Source organism: Panthera uncia, chromosome X, assembly GCF_023721935.1.
Source record: "Panthera uncia isolate 11264 chromosome X, Puncia_PCG_1.0, whole genome shotgun sequence".
Lineage (NCBI taxonomy): Eukaryota > Metazoa > Chordata > Mammalia > Carnivora > Felidae > Panthera > Panthera uncia.
Window position 1 is genome coordinate 90,714,033 of NC_064817.1, and position 19,238 is coordinate 90,733,270.

A 19,238-nucleotide genomic window follows, 5' to 3' on the forward strand; every position below is an offset into this window, starting at 1 on the left:
TCAGTGAAGGGTGTAGGCTCCTAAAAAAATGGAAAGGTCAAGAAGCAAATGTGTAAACTGGCTGTCTTGCAGGAAAACTTGAACTTGGCACTGAACTCTGCTTCTGCCATTGGGTGTCACGTTGTGAACATCGGTGCAGAGGATTTGCGGGCTGGGAAACCCCATCTGGTTTTGGGACTGCTCTGGCAGATCATTAAGATCGGTTTGTTCGCCGACATTGAATTAAGCAGGAATGAAGGTAATGGAACATCGTCACTATTTTGAAAGTTGTTTATTGGTTATTTTGTTCCTAGTCATGCAGACTGTTGTGCTTTCACTTAATTGAGGTGATTAGATGATAACTAGAATTAACAGAAGGTAATGCTATAGTGTTATTCAGGAAAACAGCCTGATTACAACTTTTCTTCTTTAGTATTATTTTTAGTGCTTTTTCTATTCTCTCGCTGATTTAGATCTCTTCAGAACCATGCCAACCTGCCCTTGATGGTCGCATATGTCCTGAACCAGCAGAAGCATCATCCTTCTTACACATTACCCTCTTCCTGTAAAGCTAAATTAAAATATGAAGCACCACTCCAAATATTCCGATTTTATTCCAGAAATCAGTCTCTCAATCCTAGTGACTTCTGGGGAATATATATTTGGGGTTCTCAGCAGTTTCAAAGTCCCAGACTGTCTGTCGACCGTCTCATTTTGCACATTCATCCATCGTAAGACTTTTGGGCCACTTTGGACACCATTACACTTTCTCTTTTGGTCCACTCCAAGGTACCTATATTTGAACAAGTATAATTCCTCTCGTTGCTAGCCACCTTCTCGGTGGTGTTTGTCTTATTAAAGGAGTTGAAGTCTGTTCAAAAAGGAAAAGAGGACAACAAAATAAAATTACATTGGCTTGTGTAATAGATCAAATGACTCTTCTTTGCCAAGGTCTCAGGTGCACAGATGTCATGGTGTTTAATCCTTTCTAGCCTTTGACTTGGTGGAGATGGGGAGCCAATGGAGGGTCCTGGACAAGTGACCATGCTGCCTCTGCCCTTGCTTCAATCCCTCAGGGTCAAAGTGACATGGCGTGAAGCAGAGTCCGTGAAAGATGAAACTGGCCTGATAAAAGCATTACTTAGACCTCTTCGGAAATCAGGCAATTTCAGTCTTCTTGTTCAATATAAACCTCCTTTTATCTTATGGGAGGTAATAATTGCATTAGGACGGCATGACTTACTCCTAAAACAATGCTAAAATTTAGATGGCTCTCTATGCAGACACCCGTGCTTCTCTCTATTACCTGAGGGAATATTTACCAAAAACCTTTGGCTTCTTCTACACATTCCATTCAACAACAAAAAATAATTGAGCGGTGGGGTGCCTGGGTGGCTCAGTCGGTTGGGCATCCGACTTTGGCTCAGGTCATGATCTCGCAGTTCGTGGGTTCAAGCCCCACATCGGGCTCTGTGCTGACAGCTCAGGGCCTGGAGCCTGCTTTGGATTCTGTGTCTCCCTCTCTCTGCCCCTCCGTACTCACACTCTATGTCTCTGTCTCTCTCTCTCTCTAAAATAAGCATAAAAAAACACCCATTCATCTCTAAAAAAATAATAATTGAGGGGCTTTTACATGTTACGTGCTATAGAAAATGTAAAGTTGAATTATATCCCATTAAAAATAGATTTAACCCAGGCACCTGGCTGGCTCAGTCTGTAGAGCATACAAGTCTTGATTTGGGGGTTGTGAGTTTGAGCCCCATGTTGGGTGTAGAGATTACTTTTTTTAAAAAGTAAAAATATTTTTTAAAAACCATATTTAACCCTTCAGGAGTAAGTTAACTATACTTAAATATGAATACCAGGACGCCTGGGTGGCTCAAGTCAGTTAAGTGTCCGACTTCAGCTCAGGTCATGATCTCACAGTTCATGAGTTCGAGCCCCACGTCGGGCTCTGAGCTGACAGCTCAGAGCCTGGAGCCTGCTTTAGGTTCTGTGTCTCCCCCTCTCTCCACCCCTCCCCCACTCGCACTCTATCTCTCTCTCTCAAAAATAAACACTAAAAAATTATAAAAAATAAATGTGAATACTGTAGTGTTCCTGTACTGTATTGTACTGTTCTGTAGTCAAAAGGTTAAGTATAAAGGCTCCAATATTTTTAACATCCTTCCCCCAATCTCTGATGTTAATATTATTAAACAAGGACAATTTAGGTAAGTATATGACATAATGTAAAAATGTTTCAAAAACTGTAACTTGGGGTGCCTGGGTGGCTGAGTGCACAGCCTGCTTGGGATTCTCTCTCTCTCTCTCTCTCTCTGCTCTTTGCCTGCTTGCACACACATTTTCTCTCTCTCTCTCTCTCTCTCTAAATTAAATAAAGAAGCATTTACAAAAACCTGTAACTTATTTGCCATTTGGAATGTGAAGAATAATAAAAACAATACATTATAGTATTGTATATTTGCTGTGTATCTTCATAACACAGTATCTTTATATCATTGCATAATTATCTACTTCTGTATTTAGCTTTTATTAGACTCTCCGTACCTAAAACTGAGGACCTAGGTCATGCTAGTTTTTGCACGTCCAACTTCACGGAGCGTCAGAAGACCAAATGAACTTACAATGACCATTGTCAGATAACACATTGGTTGTGGGGTTTTTTTTCCTTATAGCCTTGGCTGCCTTACTTCGAGACGGGGAGACTTTGGAGGAGCTCATGAAACTGTCTCCCGAAGAGCTTCTGCTTAGATGGGCCAACTTTCATTTGGAAAACTCGGGCTGGCAAAAAATCAACAACTTTAGTGCTGACATCAAGGTAACGGTGCAGAGAACGATCACACTCTTGGGCGACGTGATGAGCAGCGAGGGAATTCTGCCAGTGTATCACCAGGCCTTGTTGGCCCTTGGCCCCGATGGTAGTTTTCAGTAAGAGACAAAACCTAGTAACGAGCACTAGCCCCAAGTCTAGCTCTGCTTCTGTGAAAAAGGGTACAAGTATTCTAGTCCTAACTTCTACGTTCTTCCTACTGTTAAACATGGAGTATAGAAGGGGGGGCCATGACTAGCCTCTTCCTAACTGCCTTTCCCAGACCTCAGTGTATCTGTTAGTATAGCTCTAGAAGAGAGAGAAAGGGCCCTGAGATTCCCCTTCGTCTTTCATGTTTGGCTTCTCTTCTGTCATGTGCTCCCACCATTAGACACTGAGTTCCGGAGGGTAGTGATGAGCTCTTAACATATGTCTGTGTCTCCTACCTCAGCCCCTGCACTAGGGCCCTCCTGCTAAATCCCACCTCTAACACGATACCTGGCACATAACAGACCTGCAAAATGGCGTCTGGGTGGCTCAGTCGGTTAAGGGTCCGACTGCAGCTCAGGTCGTGATCTCGTGGTTTGTGAGATCGAGCCCCGCGTCGGGCTCTGTGCTGACAGGACAGAGCCTGCTTCTGGTCCTCTGTCCCCCTCTCTTTCTGTCCCTCCCCGGCTTGTGTGCTCTCTGTCTCTCTCTGTCTCTCTGTCTCTCTCTCTCCCAAAAATAAATAAACTTTAAAAAAAGAAAAAGAAAATCAAGTCCTTTACCACATGTTGCTTTGGCTTCCCAGAGAGAGGGGGCCACAATTACCATAGCGAATATCACAGAGTCCTCATTAATTGCCTCGACTCTCTGCAAAATCCAGACGTTGGGCCACAGGGAACAAACTCAAGGATCTTCACCAGATGTCACTGACCCACAGGGCTATGAAAACAATAGTCTGTGGTCACATCAATGCGTTCAGCGGTGAGAGGAAGTGATGGGATATTGGCAATACTGATTTCATCAGTGAAACTTCAGGATAGCTCCAAAATTGTAAGACCAGCTGGTTCCCCATCCCTTCTTTTAACTTACACAACATGTTTGGCCAGGTATATTTTTGCCGTATGCATTAGATGTGTTCTCAAAAACCACTTGGAAATGGGTTTTCCGTTCTGGGATGTATTTTAAATGTACAAAAGGAAATCCTGTTTAAAAGTAAATAAATAAAGCCTGCCTTGAATCTTTTTAAAAAGCAAAGCATTGTTCGGTAATGTGAAAAAGGGCTTCCAACTTATCTGTATTCAAGTTCAATTTCCACGTGCAAAGCCCTTTTCAGGATAGTACATACAATGCTGGGCCTGCTCTTTACCTGTTCTCAAGTGCATAGGATTTGATCATGAATTGTTTATGCACCTTTAGAAAGAAATTGTGAGCAAACACATTTTTGCAACAGTAAATATCCTATTACAGGGAGGCAAATCCTATGCCCACTAATGGTAGCATTTGGGTTTGCATTTCATGAATTGGTCTGAAATGGATTTCACTCACCTGATTCTCCCCGTTCTTGGCATCATTTATGGCATTATGCGTCAAACTCACTTGCCTTAGCTCATCTAAGACGCAGCTCTGGGTAACTCCCAGGGGTTCATATTTGGTAGGTCTGGGTTTTGATCCAGTAATCTGCATATTGGACAGCTTCCCCCCGGGGATTAAGGTGCACATAATCTACAGAGCTTACTAGGAGGAACATTCCTTTAGAGCCTGTCTGGACTGTCAAGGGTCAGTAATCCTCTGTTTTACTATCATGATGTTTAACACTTCGGATTACAAAAATATTACATAGGAATTCCGAGTCCTGCTATATTGGAGGATCACCTTCCCAGCGGTGATCCATTTCAGTCCCCTGAAGGCAGTTTACTTGACAGGTGTGTTGGGGACCCTTATTAAATGTTTGGTTTTCAAGTTGTATTCTGTGGCGTGTCCACACAGCCCGAAGTCACGCAGCCCACCCCCATATGAGCAACACCGCTTTAATTATTGGAATTCCAAGCAAAAACATTCAAAGAATAAATGAGTTCAGGAGCTTAAAAAGAAAAATCTTGTTTGGCTAAGTATATTCAGGTCACAAAGTGTTAAATGTGTTATTTCACCCACTCAAGTGTTACTCATTTAAGAATGGTCATTTAAGTCTACAACTAAATACATCTTTAACACAGCTAATCTCTTCTCTGTAGGTTATGGTATATATCGTGTTTTGTAATGATGTAACCTGTTTATTTTCTCTTTCCCTATGCTTCCTGGATTTCTGCTCCTACTTTCTTTTCTTGCTTGTTTTGTCTACCAAGCTTATTGACTTCAGTAATTCAGTGAAGGTACAGAACTAGTTATGTGTTTACTAGTATTATGGGTAATGTTAATCAATTGTGAAGTCATGATAAAATCTAGTTATCCATATTCAAGGCAGACGTTAGGCCAGATAGATGGACTTTTCTGGGGGAAAGATCCGTTAGATTTGAAGGCAGAGATTTCTGCCATCTGTTCTCCCAAAATCCAATGCAAATATCCTTACAAACATGGGACAAGAGGATACATTCATTCTTTGTAAATGTGATCTCACTGAAATTTTCAATTCACTTGTAGGATTCCAAAGCCTATTTCCATCTTCTCAATCAAATTGCACCAAAAGGACAAAAAGAAGGGGAACCACGGATAGATATTAACATGTCGGGTTTCAATGTAAGTATTGAAATTCTACAGTCTTACAAAATCATTGTCCATTTCTTCTAAATAGCAAGAATTGTTATAATTGCGTGTGGTGGTGTTGACACTTTTAAGCGTTACTTTAAAATGTATTGCTGTGGGTGTAATTCAAAGGCAGAAAGATTAGCTTTGGTTTATTTTGACAGTTTATTAGTGAGCTCCACAGTGATGGCGCTGTTGGTTTATATGGATTGCATAAAATATTCAAAGGGAGGGTGAGGAAATAAGTGTTAGAAACTAACCTTTTCCAGGCGTTTGGATTGTAATCACAGTAAGACATTTAGTGACTCTATGTTCATATATGCATCTGTAATATTCCTGTGTTGAGGGTAATGTGACTATGTTTACAAACTGCTGATCCCTGAAATCCAATATGGGGAATCATTCACGGAACATGTTCCCTGCTTATGTCATTGATTTGTCCAGTGACCTTGGACACATTTCTTCCCCATACTGGATCTCACTTAGCTCATCCATAAAGTAAGGAGTTGGACTAGACTAGTCTCAAGTTTCTACGTTCGCCTGGTTTATTCTTTGTACCTATTAGATATAGGATGCACTGTACTAATTTGGGGGCACCTGGGTGGCTCGGTCAGTTAAGCGCCCGACTCTTGGTTTCAGCTCAGGTCATGATCTCACGGTTTGTGAGTTCAAGCCCCGCGTTGGGCTCCATGCTGGGCATGAAGCCTACTTAAAAAAAAAAAAAAAAAAAGGAGAAGAAGAAGGAAAGAAAATCCACATTTCTACCCTATTATGCAGTGGGATTGAGTGGATTATACTGTCTAAACCATTTACACTGCCCTTATCGGAACTGAACTTGTAACTGACTTGTGTACGTGTATTTCTGTCTGTATGTTAGATGTGAGACTCTTTGGTTCAGTCACTCGGTATGGATGAGGGGCTGTCCTGTGCACTAGGGAGCTGTCTGGGAAGGCTAACCAGATGACCTTATGCCTGTGTAAATGGCACCAGGATACTAACTGATTCTGATTCTGATACAGCTCTTCTCCATTCAGTCTTCCCTGATTGATCTGAAAACACTCCTTTGTCTCTTCCCTCCTCAGAGTCCTTCAAGGATTCCCATTGACTGTAGTCTTTAGTCCGAAATGTTCTGCTTAGCATTTAAGGCCCTACACAGTCTTGTTCCAGGTCTCCTATCCAGCGATGTTTCCCTGAGCCCGTGCTCACGCTTTTCCCTTGTTGTTCACTGTCCTTCTTCATCTTTTTCAACCTTATACCTTCTTTAGGGCCTCACTGATGACTGATTTTTTTAAATCCATTATCACATCAGGTTTGCTCGTGATCCTTTATAATTCCTTCCTGCCACTTTCCCCTACTCCCCCTTCCCAGGCAACCGCCCATTTGCTTTCTTTCACTTTACATTAGTTTGAATATTTGCAAATTTTATATAAATGGACCCCTGTAGTATGTATTCTTTTTTTGTGTAGCTCCTTTCGCTTGGCATAATTATTTTGAGACTCATTCATGTTGTCACATGTATCATAAATTCATTCCTTCTTAAAGGCTGAATTATATTCCGATGAATGGACATACCACAATTTGTTAACCCACGCACTTGTTGAACATTTGGATTGTTTCCAGTTTGGGGCTATTACAACTACAGCTGCTATGAACATTCATATAGAAGTCTTTGTGTAAATATGTGCATTCATTTCTCTTTGGGAAGTACCTAGGAGTGAAATGGCTGAGTGATGGGGTATGGTTATTGGTGACGGTTAACTTTTTGAAGAAGCTGCCAATTCATTTGCCAAAGGGGTTGTACCATTTTACATTGCCACCAGCAGTGTATGAAAGTTCCAGTTCATCCACGTCCTCGCTAACACTTCAGTGTGGTTAGCCCTTTTAACTTGGCTCATTCTAACAGGTGTTAAAAGATCTGTCATTGTGGTTTTAATTTGTATTTCCCTAGTGACCTGTGATGTTGAACATTTTTTTGTGATTATTTACCATCCATGTATCGCCATTGTTCAAACATTTTGTCCATTTTTAATTGCATTGTTTGTTTTCTTATTAGCAAGTTTTGAGTGTTTTTTATGTATTTTGGATACAAATCCTTTATCGGATATGTGATTTGCAACTGTTTTCTCCCAACGTTTTTCAAAGAACAGACGTTCTTAATTTTAGCCAAGTCAAATTTCGTCATTTTTCTTTTACGGATCATGCTTTTGATGTTGTATCTGAGAAATTTTAGCATAATACAAGGTCACAAGTATTTCCTCCTATGTTTTCTCCTAGAGGTTTTTAGAGTTTGGCTTTTTGCATTTAGAAGTATATGTTTGGAGTTAATTTTGAATATAGTGCAAGATAGGAGCTGAAGTTATTTTTGCATATATATTTTTTTGGATTTGATTATTTTTATTTCACTATTGTATATTTGACTATTTAAGTTTTTGGTTTTCATCTATTTTAAAGCTTCCTTCTGTTCCAATATTATGTCAATGCTTCATTAAGAATGCCAGGATGATCAGTGAAGAAGGGATTTTAAGATAAAGCTGGTAAATAGCATAAATCAAACAATATTAAAGTAATAACTGACAGGTTACAAGAAATAGAAAAGGCTCTGAGAGGAACTCACTATATGCTCACAGAGAATCCTGAAGAAACGTTGAATCCCACTCAATTGCCAATCTTCTGGTGGTTACTGGCTGCAGAAGGTTACAAGGGTAACACAATGAATACACATTGTTCCGGAGTCCTACACAGTCAAGGTATCGCACTGGAGGTTAAAAAACTAAGGAGCATCACCCATTAAAGACAAAGTTAAGGGGCACCTGGGTGGCTCAGTCGGTTGAGTGGCCGACTTCGGCTCAGGTCATGATCTCGCGGTCCGTGAGTTCGAGCCCCGCGTCGGGCTCTGTGCTGACAGCTCAGAGCCTGGAGCCTGTTTCTGTGTCTCCCTCTCTCTGACCCTCCCCCGTTCATGCTCTGTCTCTCTCTGTCTCAAAAATAAATCAACGTTAAAAAAAAATTTTGAAGACAAAGTTAAAACCCTCAAATTATACATTCTGGGCAGCGTTAGTTTAAAAGTAACATTCCTCAAGCTTCCTTTAGCTTTATCTCTTCTTTTCCCACCAATTGTAAAACCTTTTTATAGGGGACACTGTTGTCCAGAAGTGCTACATTTGCCCTGGGACAAACTGTAGTGTACAGATATAGGAACTTCTCAGAGTGTTGCTGTGTTCTTTTCCAAACATAGGTCACTAGACACAGAAAATCCCAAAGCAACTGTGCCTCCTGTAGCTCCCGGTTTTTTTGCTTGTAGCATTGGGAGGCAGGAATACTGGGCGTCTGAGAAACTAATTTTGACACTGGTCTGAAATGATTGGGTAACTCACATTCTTCACCAAATCCTATGTTGATCAAGAGCTCAGCATGCATCTTTCCAGGGGGGAAAAGAAAAAGGGAAAAAAATAGAATGGGGTGGGCACCTGGGTGGCTCAGTTGGTTGAGCTTCTGACTCTTGGTTTCGGCTCAGTCATCTCAGATTTTCTGGGTTCGAGCCCCGCGTTGGGCTCTGTGCTGACAGTGCAGAGCCTGCTTGAGATTCTGTCTCCCTCTCTCTCTACCCCTCCCCGACTCACCCTAGTGCTCTCTCTCTCTCTCAAAATAAAAATGAACATTAAAAAAAATAGAATGGGGAAGAAGGTAACAAGTTGGGAGTCCTAGGAATTAGTTGAAAGTAAGTATTCTTTGCAGAAATGCACAACATTGCTTCTTCCTGGGTGGAAAAGTTAAGTAAAGCAAACCGTAAACAAATAAAATAAACTAAAATAAAAATCCCTGAAGAGAAAAACTACAATTTGAAATGCACAATAAACCTGAAATCAAATCATTGGAGACTGCGATTCTTGATTATTATTTTTAAATTATTTTCTCATAATTATTTTCTCTTTTTCAGTCTTACACCTCCCTTAGGGCCCAACTGAAAAATCTGAGCAGTTTTCGCTTTTTTCTTGATGAGTTTTAGCAGATGTAATCCCAATGGAATTAAATGTATTATCCTTAGATAAATCATCTGGTGCCACCTAGGGTATTTTTAAGGTACTGCAATCAAATACAGCCAACTTTCTGTTGCATTCCACAAACAATTTTATAATAAATACCATGTGTTGGCTAAGAGAAAGTAGAATTGTATATCCAGCCTATCATTGTAGGGAAACGTTTCTATATTTTTAGTATTTTTAGCCTTTTACAATATGTCTTCTTACTTTACTTCAACAGGAAACAGATGATTTGAAGAGAGCAGAGAGTATGCTTCAACAAGCAGACAAGTTAGGTTGCAGACAGTTTGTTACCCCTGCTGATGTTGTCAGTGGAAACCCCAAACTGAACTTGGCCTTTGTGGCTAACCTGTTCAATAAATACCCAGCACTAACGAAGCCAGAGAACCAGGATATTGACTGGACTCTATTGGAAGGTAACTGAAGGTTTCTCACATTCTAATGTGCAGGACTGCAGAGTGGAAATATCTTACGTAGGCCACGATGATTTCAGGATCTTGACTTAATACGTTTCCTTATCCACTTTCCCTTAGCAAATATCTGCTGGAAGTAGACCCAAAGGCTGAGTAAAAAGTGGCAGCTGATAGAAAAGGATGACACAAGGAAACTTGTAAAGGAGTCACGGATCACTTAGCTTAAGGCCACTTAGTAAACCAGTGCTTTATTTTAATATTTTAGAATTGGATCACTTTTTAAACCTCTCCCCCCGCAAATGTACATATGCATTAAATTTGACCTATAAATTTACAGTATTATTTCATTCATCCATGGTTGGACTAACCAGAACTAGCCCCGATTCCTTTTCTACTCCCCTACTCAAAAAATACTAGGGGCGCCCGGCGGGCTCAGTCAGTTGAGCGTGCTAGTCTCAGGATTTTGAATTTGATCCCCACGTAGGGTATAGAGATTACTTAAAAATAAAATCTTTAAGGGGCGCCTGGGTGGTTCAGGCAGTTGAGCCCGACTCTTGATTTCAGCTCAGGTCGTGATCCCAGGGTCGTGGGGTCAAGCCCTGCGTCACGCTCCGTGCTGAGCGTGGAACCTGCTTGAGATTCTCTTTCTCCTCTGCCCTTCTTCCCTGCTCACATGCTGTCTCTCTAAAAAAAATAATAATGGGGTGCCTGGGTGGCTCAGTCGGTTGAGCATCTGACTTCGGGTCAGGTCATGATCTCGCGGTCTGTGAGTTCAAGCCCTGCGTTGGGCTCTGTGCTGACAGCTCAGAGCCCGGACCCTGCTTCGGATTCCGTGTCTCCCTCTCTTTATGCTTTTCCAGTTTCAAGTAACTTATTGGTGTAGTATTATAGGCATGTAAAATGAGTACTCGTGTGTAGCTTAGAATGTATAAATGTGTAGAAAGAAGAAGTAAATTCATGAGTATAGAGGGTTCATTTAACCACAAAAATTTTTTTAATGTAAAACTGATCACATCAGTTACTTCTGGGAGATATTGGGGAAGGATTACAAGGGACAGAAGATTATTAAAACTTCATAAACCTCTAAATTGCTTAACTGATTATAAATTTGCATTCTTTAATTTTAAAATAAAATGAATAGATTTTTAAAAACAGGCATGTATCTGGGGGCACCTGGGTAGCTCAGTTGGTTAAGTGTCCGACTCTCGATCTTGGCTCAGGTCATGATCTCATGGTTTGTGAGACTGAGCCCCACATTGAAGCTTTGCACTGGCAGCATGGAGCCTGCTTAGGATTCTCTCTCTCTCTCTTTCTCTCTCTCTCAATATAAAGAAATGAACTTTAAAAAAATAAAAACAGTAAAAAGCATGTATCTAGAGAGAACGTGTAGAGAATGTTTGGAGATTCATATTGGAGAAAACCTCTAGATCTGTACAGAGGAAATGAAATAATCTTACATATGCTTTCATATTATATGCACATATACAAGGTGTTGCATTAATATATAAACTTTGTGAATATTCTTAATAGGAGAAACTCGTGAAGAAAGAACCTTCCGTAACTGGATGAACTCTCTTGGTGTTAATCCCCACGTAAACCATCTCTATGCGTAAGCTTTTCTACTTTTCTTATAAACAATTAGGAACGTCATGAGTGGGTGCCACAGAAATAATTACAGCTCTAAACATTTTCTAAATGTTAGTTTACAGGGTGCCTGGTGGAGTGTCTGACTCCTAATTCAGCTCAAGATCGAACCCCGTGTTGGGCTCCGCACTGAGCGTAGAGGCTGCTTAAGATTCTGTCTCTCCCCTGCCTCCCTCTGCCCCTTTCCCCATTTGCCCGCACTCTCTCCCTCTCTCTCAAAAAAAGTTAGTTTACAGTGGTCATTTATAGTGGAAAATGCTTGGTGGTGACATCCATCATTATTTTCCAGATATGCAGAAGCCCAGATTATTTCTCTATATGATCATTAAGTGAAAGAATGTAAGGATGTCTTTCTAACACCCTAGGGAACAGATAGTTAATATTTTGAAACAGAGACCAAGAAATGCCTTAGGTAGACCATCCATGATGTCTTGAGGCCTTCGTGTTCACTGTTCTCTCAGCATGGAATGTTCTTTTCTGCCTCTAATGCCTTACTCCCTTACTATATTCAAACCACGAATTCAGACCCGGCCCAGCACCTAACGCTCCTTAACCCTAACCCTAGTTCTTTTTTATCTCCATAGCAGTTATATACACCCCCAAATCAAATGATCTGTTTATCCATATACTTGTTTATTGTCTCTCTCTGTAACTCTAAAGTAAGGCCAGGGAATTTTTGTCCTATTGCCCAGCTTCTAGAATAGTCCCTTGCAAAAAGTAAGCTCTCAATAAATATTTCAAGTGAGCAAGATGATGTTACCTTTGTTTTGGGGACAGACTGATAGAAAATAGGAGCCTGGGGTATTATCTGTGGTTTTCTAGGTTTTATTTACTTTTTTAATTCAAATCCCATTTAGTTAACATAGTTGTGATAACGATTTCAGGAGTAGAATTTAGTGGTTCATCACTTACATACAACACCCAGCGCTCATCCCAACAAGTGCCCTCCTTAATGCCTATCACCCATTTTCCCCTCTCTCCCACTCCCCCATCAACCCTCAGTTTGTTCTCTGTATTTCAGAGTCTCTTATGGTTTGCGTCCCTCTCTGTTTTTATCTTATTTTTCCTTCCCTTCCCCTGTGTTCATCTGTTTTGTTTCTTAAATTCCACATATGAGTGAAATCATAGGATATTTGTCTTTCTCTGCCTGACTTATTTCGCTTAGCATCATACACTCTAGTTCCATCCCCGTTGATGCAAATGGCAAGATTTCATTCTTTTTGATGGCTGAGTAATATTCCATTGTGTATATATACCACAGCTTCTTCAGCTATTCTTCCATCGTTGCTCAGGTTTTCTATGTTTTAGTCACCACTGTACTGTTACTGCTTTTCATGAAACCAAGTCTGGCTGTCTGAAAACACTGATTGAATTCTTTTTAAATCTTTAGTGACCTACAAGACGCCTTGGTAATCTTACAGTTGTACGAACGAATTAAAGTTCCTGTTGACTGGAGTAAGGTCAATAAACCTCCATACCCAAAACTCGGAGCCAACATGAAAAAGGTAGATCATTCAGTCACCACACAGATTTGTTACGGGCTGTTTTTATTCTCCGTGTGTTTCTTTCGTTTAGAACACTCTTGAGTCTGAGCTTCTTGAGAACAGGAACTGTGTCTTGACTTCTTTTGGTGTGTGGAGCACCCCGCGTCACAAACACGTACTCACATATGTGCGCGGAGTAAACAGATGAGAAATCTTTAACCGTTTACCTTCTGTGTGTTTACAGCTGGAAAACTGCAACTATGCTGTTGAACTGGGGAAGCATCCTGCCAAATTCTCCCTGGTCGGTATTGGAGGGCAGGACCTGAATGATGGAAACCAAACTCTGACTTTAGCTTTGGTCTGGCAGCTGATGAGAAGGTACGGTACGCAGTTCGAGCTGTTCACGCTTCGCTGCAATCAATGGTCTGTGATCTACTTCTTGTTACTTTCAGGCAGACGTGTCAGTGACTATGTCTTTGAAATGTTTGTATTTAGACTCTTAAGTGGGCTTAAGTAACGAATACATGCTGGGTGTTCAGTGGGAGATGCCTCCTTGAAAGCCAGGCAGCAGAACTGTGAATATTTCCTGGTTTTATTTTTTTTAAGTTTTTTACATTTATTTTGAGAGAGAGGAGCATGAGTCGGGGAGGGGCAGAGAGAGAGAATCCCACACAGGCTGTCAGCACATAGATCTGACGTGGGGCTCGATCTATAAGATCATGAGATCATGACCTGAGCTGAAATCAAGATGCTTAACCAACTGAGCCACCCAGGCACCCCTGTTCACCTGTTTTACTAGGAAGCCTGGCATGCAGACTTGAGCTTCATTTAGTGTCAGTGAATTAAAAAAAAAAAAAAAAAAAAAGAAGCAAAAATTATGAACAGTCCCTGGATCCATTTGAATTTTTTTTTTCATATAATATGAATTTCCTTCCATGAAATCTTTAGTCTTTCAAACCTAAGGGATAAAAGAAATAGAAGACAAAGCACCTTTCTATTGTTTGCATATTTTTCCCTAAAATAGATTGGGACCTAGGGCGCCTGGGTGGCTCGGTCAGTTAAGCATCAGACTCTTTTCTTTTTTAAGTGTTATTTATTTTGAGAGAGAGAGAGAGAGAGTGCAAGTGGGGAAAGCACAGAGAAAGAAGGAGAGAGGGAATCCCAAGTGGGCTCCACACCATCGGCACAGAGCCTGATACAGGGCTCAAACCTACGAACCGTGAGATCATGACCTGAGTCAAACAGCTGAGCCACCCAGGCGCCCCAAGCATCTGACTCTTGATTTCGGCTCGGGTCATGATCTCAAGGTTTGTGAGTTCAAGCCCCACGTCCGGCTCTGTGCTGACGGTGTGGCGCCTGCTTGGGATTCTCTCTCTCTCTCTCTCTCTCTCTCTCTCTCTCTCTCTCAAAATAATTTTTTTTAAGTAGATTAGGACCTTTTCTTCCACCTCTTCTATTTTTGTTTTCCTTATTATTAGTTTATGTTACAGTTCTAAGTTACATAGGCTCCCCCCCCCAATTTCATGTTTTTCTTTTCAAATTTTTATTTAAATTCTAGTGCATTAACATACAGTGCAATATTGGCGTCAGCAGTAGAATTCGGTGATTCATCACTTACAACAACACTGCTTCTTCTTTTAGATATACCCTCAATGTTCTGGAAGACCTTGGAGACGGGCAGAAAGCTAATGACGACATCATCGTAAGCTGGGTGAACAGAACATTGAGTGAGGCTGGAAAATCAACTTCCATTCAGAGTTTTAAGGTAAGAGTTCCACATTTGACTCTTAGACGTCATGTTTGCCGGAAAGTGCCAGTAATTTGGAAGGGCAGCCGTTGGGTTTCTTCGTCAGTGCAAGACTCTCTTAATTCACTGGGCTTTGTAATCTATAAGTAATCTATAAGTAATCACGTGTTAATTTGTGCATACTGAAACTCTCAGGTTCATTGTCCTTTTTACACTAGGACAAGACGATCAGCTCCAGCTTGGCGGTTGTGGATTTAATTGATGCCATCCAGCCAGGCTGCATAAACTACGACCTTGTTAAGAGTGGCAATCTGACAGAAGATGACAAGCATAATAATGCCAAGTAAGAGATACCAATGATAGTAGTGATTAATATCCTGGCAAGAGCACAGGCTTTGGAGCCGGGCACGTCCGCATTCTTGCTCAGATTCTGCCGCTGAACAATGGCGTTATCTGAGGGGCGCCCAGGTGGGTGGCTCAGTCAGTGAAGTGTCCGACCCTTGGTTTCAGCTCAGGTCATGATCTCATGTTTCGTGAGTTCAGGCCCTGCATTGGGCTCTGCGTTGGCCGCGTGGAGCCTGCTTGGGATTCTCTCTTTCCTCTCTCCTGCCCTCCCCCTGCTTGTTCTCTCTCTGTCTCTCTCAAAGTAAATGAAAATAAACTTTAAAGGGGCGCCTGGGTGGCGCATTCAGTTCAGGGTCCCTCCGACTCTTGATATCGGCTCAGGCCATGATGTCACAGTTTGTGAGTTCAAGCCCCACATATCGGGCTCTGCACTGATGGCGTGGAGCCTACTTGGGATTCTGTCTCTCCTTCTCTCTGCCCCTCCCCTGCTTGTGATCTCTCTCTCTCTCTCTCTTTCTCTCTCTGTCTCTCAAAATAAATAAACTTAAAAAAAATAGAGGTGCCTGAGTGGCTCAGTTGGTTGAGTGCCCAAATTTGGCTCAGGTCATGATCTCACAGCTCTGAGTTCGAGCCCTGTGTCGGCCTCTGTGCTGACAGCACAGAGTCTGGAGACTGCTTCGAGTTCTGTGTCTCCCTCTCTCTCTGCCTCTCCCCTGCTCATGCTCGCTCACTCTCTCTGTCTCTCTCTCAAAAACAAATAAACATTAAAAAAAAATTTTTTTTAATAATAAGCTTAAAAAAAAGAAGAATGGTGTCACCTGAGGATACCTCTTTGAGCCTCAGACTCATCAGTAGATTGGGAACAAATAATACTTAGAGATTTTGAAATGAATAAAATATATATGAGCCTAGCATTGTGCCTGACATAGTAGGTGCTCAATCAGTTGTTGCTTTGGGGAATTACCGAAATAATATACTTTGGGTTTTAATGTGACTCAGCTACAGACTTACAAGAGGAAAATGAGCTAAGAACATTCATGCCGGGGCGCCTGGGTGGCTCAGTCGGTTAAGCGTCCGACTTCGGCTCAGGTCATGATCTCGCAGTCCGTGAGTTCAAGCCCCGCGTTGGGCTCTGTGCTGACAGGTCGGAGCCTGGGGCCTGCTTCGGATTCTGTGTCTCCCTCTCTCTCCCCCATTCGTGCTCTGTCTCTCTCTGTCTCAAAAATAAATAAACGTTAAAAAAAAAAAAAAAACAGGGGCGCCTGGGTGGCTTGATCGGTTAAGCGTCCGACTTTGGCTCAGGTCATGATCTCACAGTCCGTGAGTTCGAGCCCCGCATCGGGCTCTGTGCTGACAGCTCAGAGCCTGGAGCCTGTTTCAGATTCTGTGTCTCCCTCTCTCTCTGCCCCTCCCCTGTTCATGCTCTGTCTCTCTCTGTCTCAAAAATAAATAAATGTTAAAAGAAAGAAAAAAAAACATTCATGCCGCAGATAAGAGTAGATAGAAATATTCTTTTTTGAAACACATTATTTACTGATGTCTTTTTTACTGGGCATAAAGCACCTTTACTACATATGTTGAGTTTATTATCTTGGTCCCTAAATGAGCAGGATGCTTAACCCTCCACTGAAACTACCTATGCCTTGAAAATTTTCTGCAAGCCAACGATATTGACAAGGGCTTTTCCACCTGTCCCTTCCCTTCCCCACCAAAGACCTAGACTGTGACTTGCTTTTACAGGTGACCCATGAAAGCTTGACTAGCATACACTGAAAATGAGCCCACCGAAAAACTTTCCTTTTTCAGTGACTTGGTCCTCTTCAAAGATTTGTGTCACAAAACACCTAGAAATGTCTCATGCATTAATTGAAGTGTGCTCTTGCAAATTTCCTCCACTGGACACATCAGTTCTTTCTTCCCGTATTTTGTGTACCTTTTCCGTTCCTTATTCTGACCACTCCGTTCATGTACCGTGTAGACTCCCCGCCCTTGACTTTTTGGAAGTATTCATTGTATCCACCAAAGCAGCTTGGATTTGACATGTGACACAGATTTCCACCCCCTTTCTCTAAGATCACATGAGAGTGTCTGTTATCCTATTACATGTTCAATGAAACTGTCAACATTGATTATATAGCCAGTCTGGATAATTATATATATTTTTTATATATAATATATATTTTATATATACATATTTTTTCATTGTCATGTCATGTCAGTGCTCCAAAATTAATTCTCATTGCATATTGGAGAAATGGAGTGGATAAAATCTGTCCCAAATAGTAGAGCTTAAAAATCTGGTGTCACTTAAGAGTGACATCAAAAAAACTAAACCAAAACAAAACAAAACAAAACCAGGGGCGTCTGGGTGGTTCAGTTGATTAAGCGTCTGGAAAAAAAAACTGTGACGCACACCATAAACTAAATACTAAGTTTTGAAAATTGTTTGCATGAAAAAGAAGAGACAAGGGCTGAACTTATAATAATAGATTCTGAAAAATAAGTATTTAAAGACAAACATCCTAATGAAAAATAGGACGTGTGGATAGATCAGACTCCTTATAGAAAAGGAAATAAGCTATAAATACATAAATCGATGTTTCACCTGGCTGGTGTTTATAGGTATGCCTTTAAAAAGCGGCACTGAGGGGCACCTGGGTGGCTCAGTCGGTTAAGCGTCCGTCTCTCGATTTGGGCTCAGGTCATGATCTTGCAGTTCGTGAGATCGAGCCCCACATCAGGCTCTAGCTGATGGTGCAGAGCCTGCTTAGAATTCTGTCTCCCTCTCTCTCTGCCCCTCTCCCACACATGCATGCACTCTCTGTTTCTCTCTCTCAAAATAAATAGAAATAAACTTTAAAACAAAACACAACAAAAAAAGCAAAATGTTCCCATCCGAACTCCCACACTATGAAAGTTTTGCATCCCAGCCAAATGATAAGAGGAAACCGACGTCTCCTCTCCTGTCCTTCGCTAACAAGAAGTTCATCTGAATTTCTGTTTCCTCCAAAAACAGGTACGCGGTGTCCATGGCTAGAAGAATTGGAGCCCGGGTGTATGCTCTCCCCGAAGACCTTGTGGAAGTAAAGCCCAAGATGGTCATGACCGTGTTTGCATGCTTGATGGGCAGGGGAATGAAGAGAGTGTAAAATAACCAATTTGAATACAAACAGCCTTGCTCCCAGGTGCATGGTTACCAGGTCAGCTATTTCCAGGTGATGTGCTCATGGCTTAAGGAACTGTTGGTCATCCTGAGAGCCCACAGGGGAAAGAGGTTGAATGAAAACGACTCCCCTTTCCCATCGCCGAGGTTGGATTTGTCAGGCACCCCTGAAATGTGCTCACGGCCAACTCATTTACTCTCTCCTCCTAGATTGCTGCCCTGGATACTTCCCATTGCTGTATGTTATGTCTGTGTATCTTTTTCCCTCCTAGAACATCCACATCTTGAGACGTGCTTAGATGATTGGATATGAATATTCTTAGACCATAATTTTGCTTTCCATCCAGTATGCTCGTTCTCATTCGAGAACTGTGGTCGGAGGGTATTTGGATAGGAGTACCTTTTGCTTTCTCTTCGTAGTACTGAAAATTGGCAGAAGTAACTGGCTGTGCAGAGTGTAATAGAAGCTTTTCGTATTCTTTTATTCTGAAAATCAGTATCTTTTTACAGTATTCTTTCTACATGATCTTTTTTGTACATTTAAGAATATTTTGATTACATTAAATAAGACTGCTGATTTTGCTACTTTTTTTAAGGGGTCTTCAAGTAAGTAAAAACCATACATTATAGGTAGAGGAACAAAACGGACCTTCCAATTTGCATACCCTGGCCTCTCACACCCAAGCTGTAAACAATTGACGCATCTTATCTTAAAACACTTGGTTCAGTATATGCTTCTTTGTGTTACAACCTGTATCCTCAGACTCTCTCTTTGGATTTAAAAATGTTGTTGAATGACACGTTTGAGGAGAGAGTGTGCTCGGACCGTAGACAGGATATGCTAAGTGTACCATCAATTTTCCAGTTTTACACCTAAGACAAGG

At 41.4% G+C, this 19,238-nt stretch overlaps 1 protein-coding gene across 6 annotated transcripts in view; it reads left to right on the plus strand.

Moving 5' to 3' along the window:
- PLS3 (plastin 3) overlaps nt 1–19,011 on the plus strand; it is a 91,722-nt gene extending 72,711 nt beyond the window's left edge. For all 6 annotated transcript variants that reach the window (XM_049644221.1, XM_049644220.1, XM_049644224.1 and 3 more), the window contains 10 exons: nt 73–238; nt 2,658–2,800; nt 5,417–5,512; nt 9,779–9,974; nt 11,502–11,580; nt 13,006–13,120; nt 13,344–13,477; nt 14,741–14,864; nt 15,065–15,189; nt 18,208–19,011. In XM_049644221.1, coding sequence (XP_049500178.1) covers nt 73–238; nt 2,658–2,800; nt 5,417–5,512; nt 9,779–9,974; nt 11,502–11,580; nt 13,006–13,120; nt 13,344–13,477; nt 14,741–14,864; nt 15,065–15,189; nt 18,208–18,340 — 1,311 coding nt within the window. In that variant the 3' untranslated portion in view covers nt 18,341–19,011. The remainder of the gene's footprint in view (nt 1–72; nt 239–2,657; nt 2,801–5,416; nt 5,513–9,778; nt 9,975–11,501; nt 11,581–13,005; nt 13,121–13,343; nt 13,478–14,740; nt 14,865–15,064; nt 15,190–18,207) is intronic.
- The last annotated feature ends 227 nt before the right edge of the window (nt 19,012–19,238 follow it).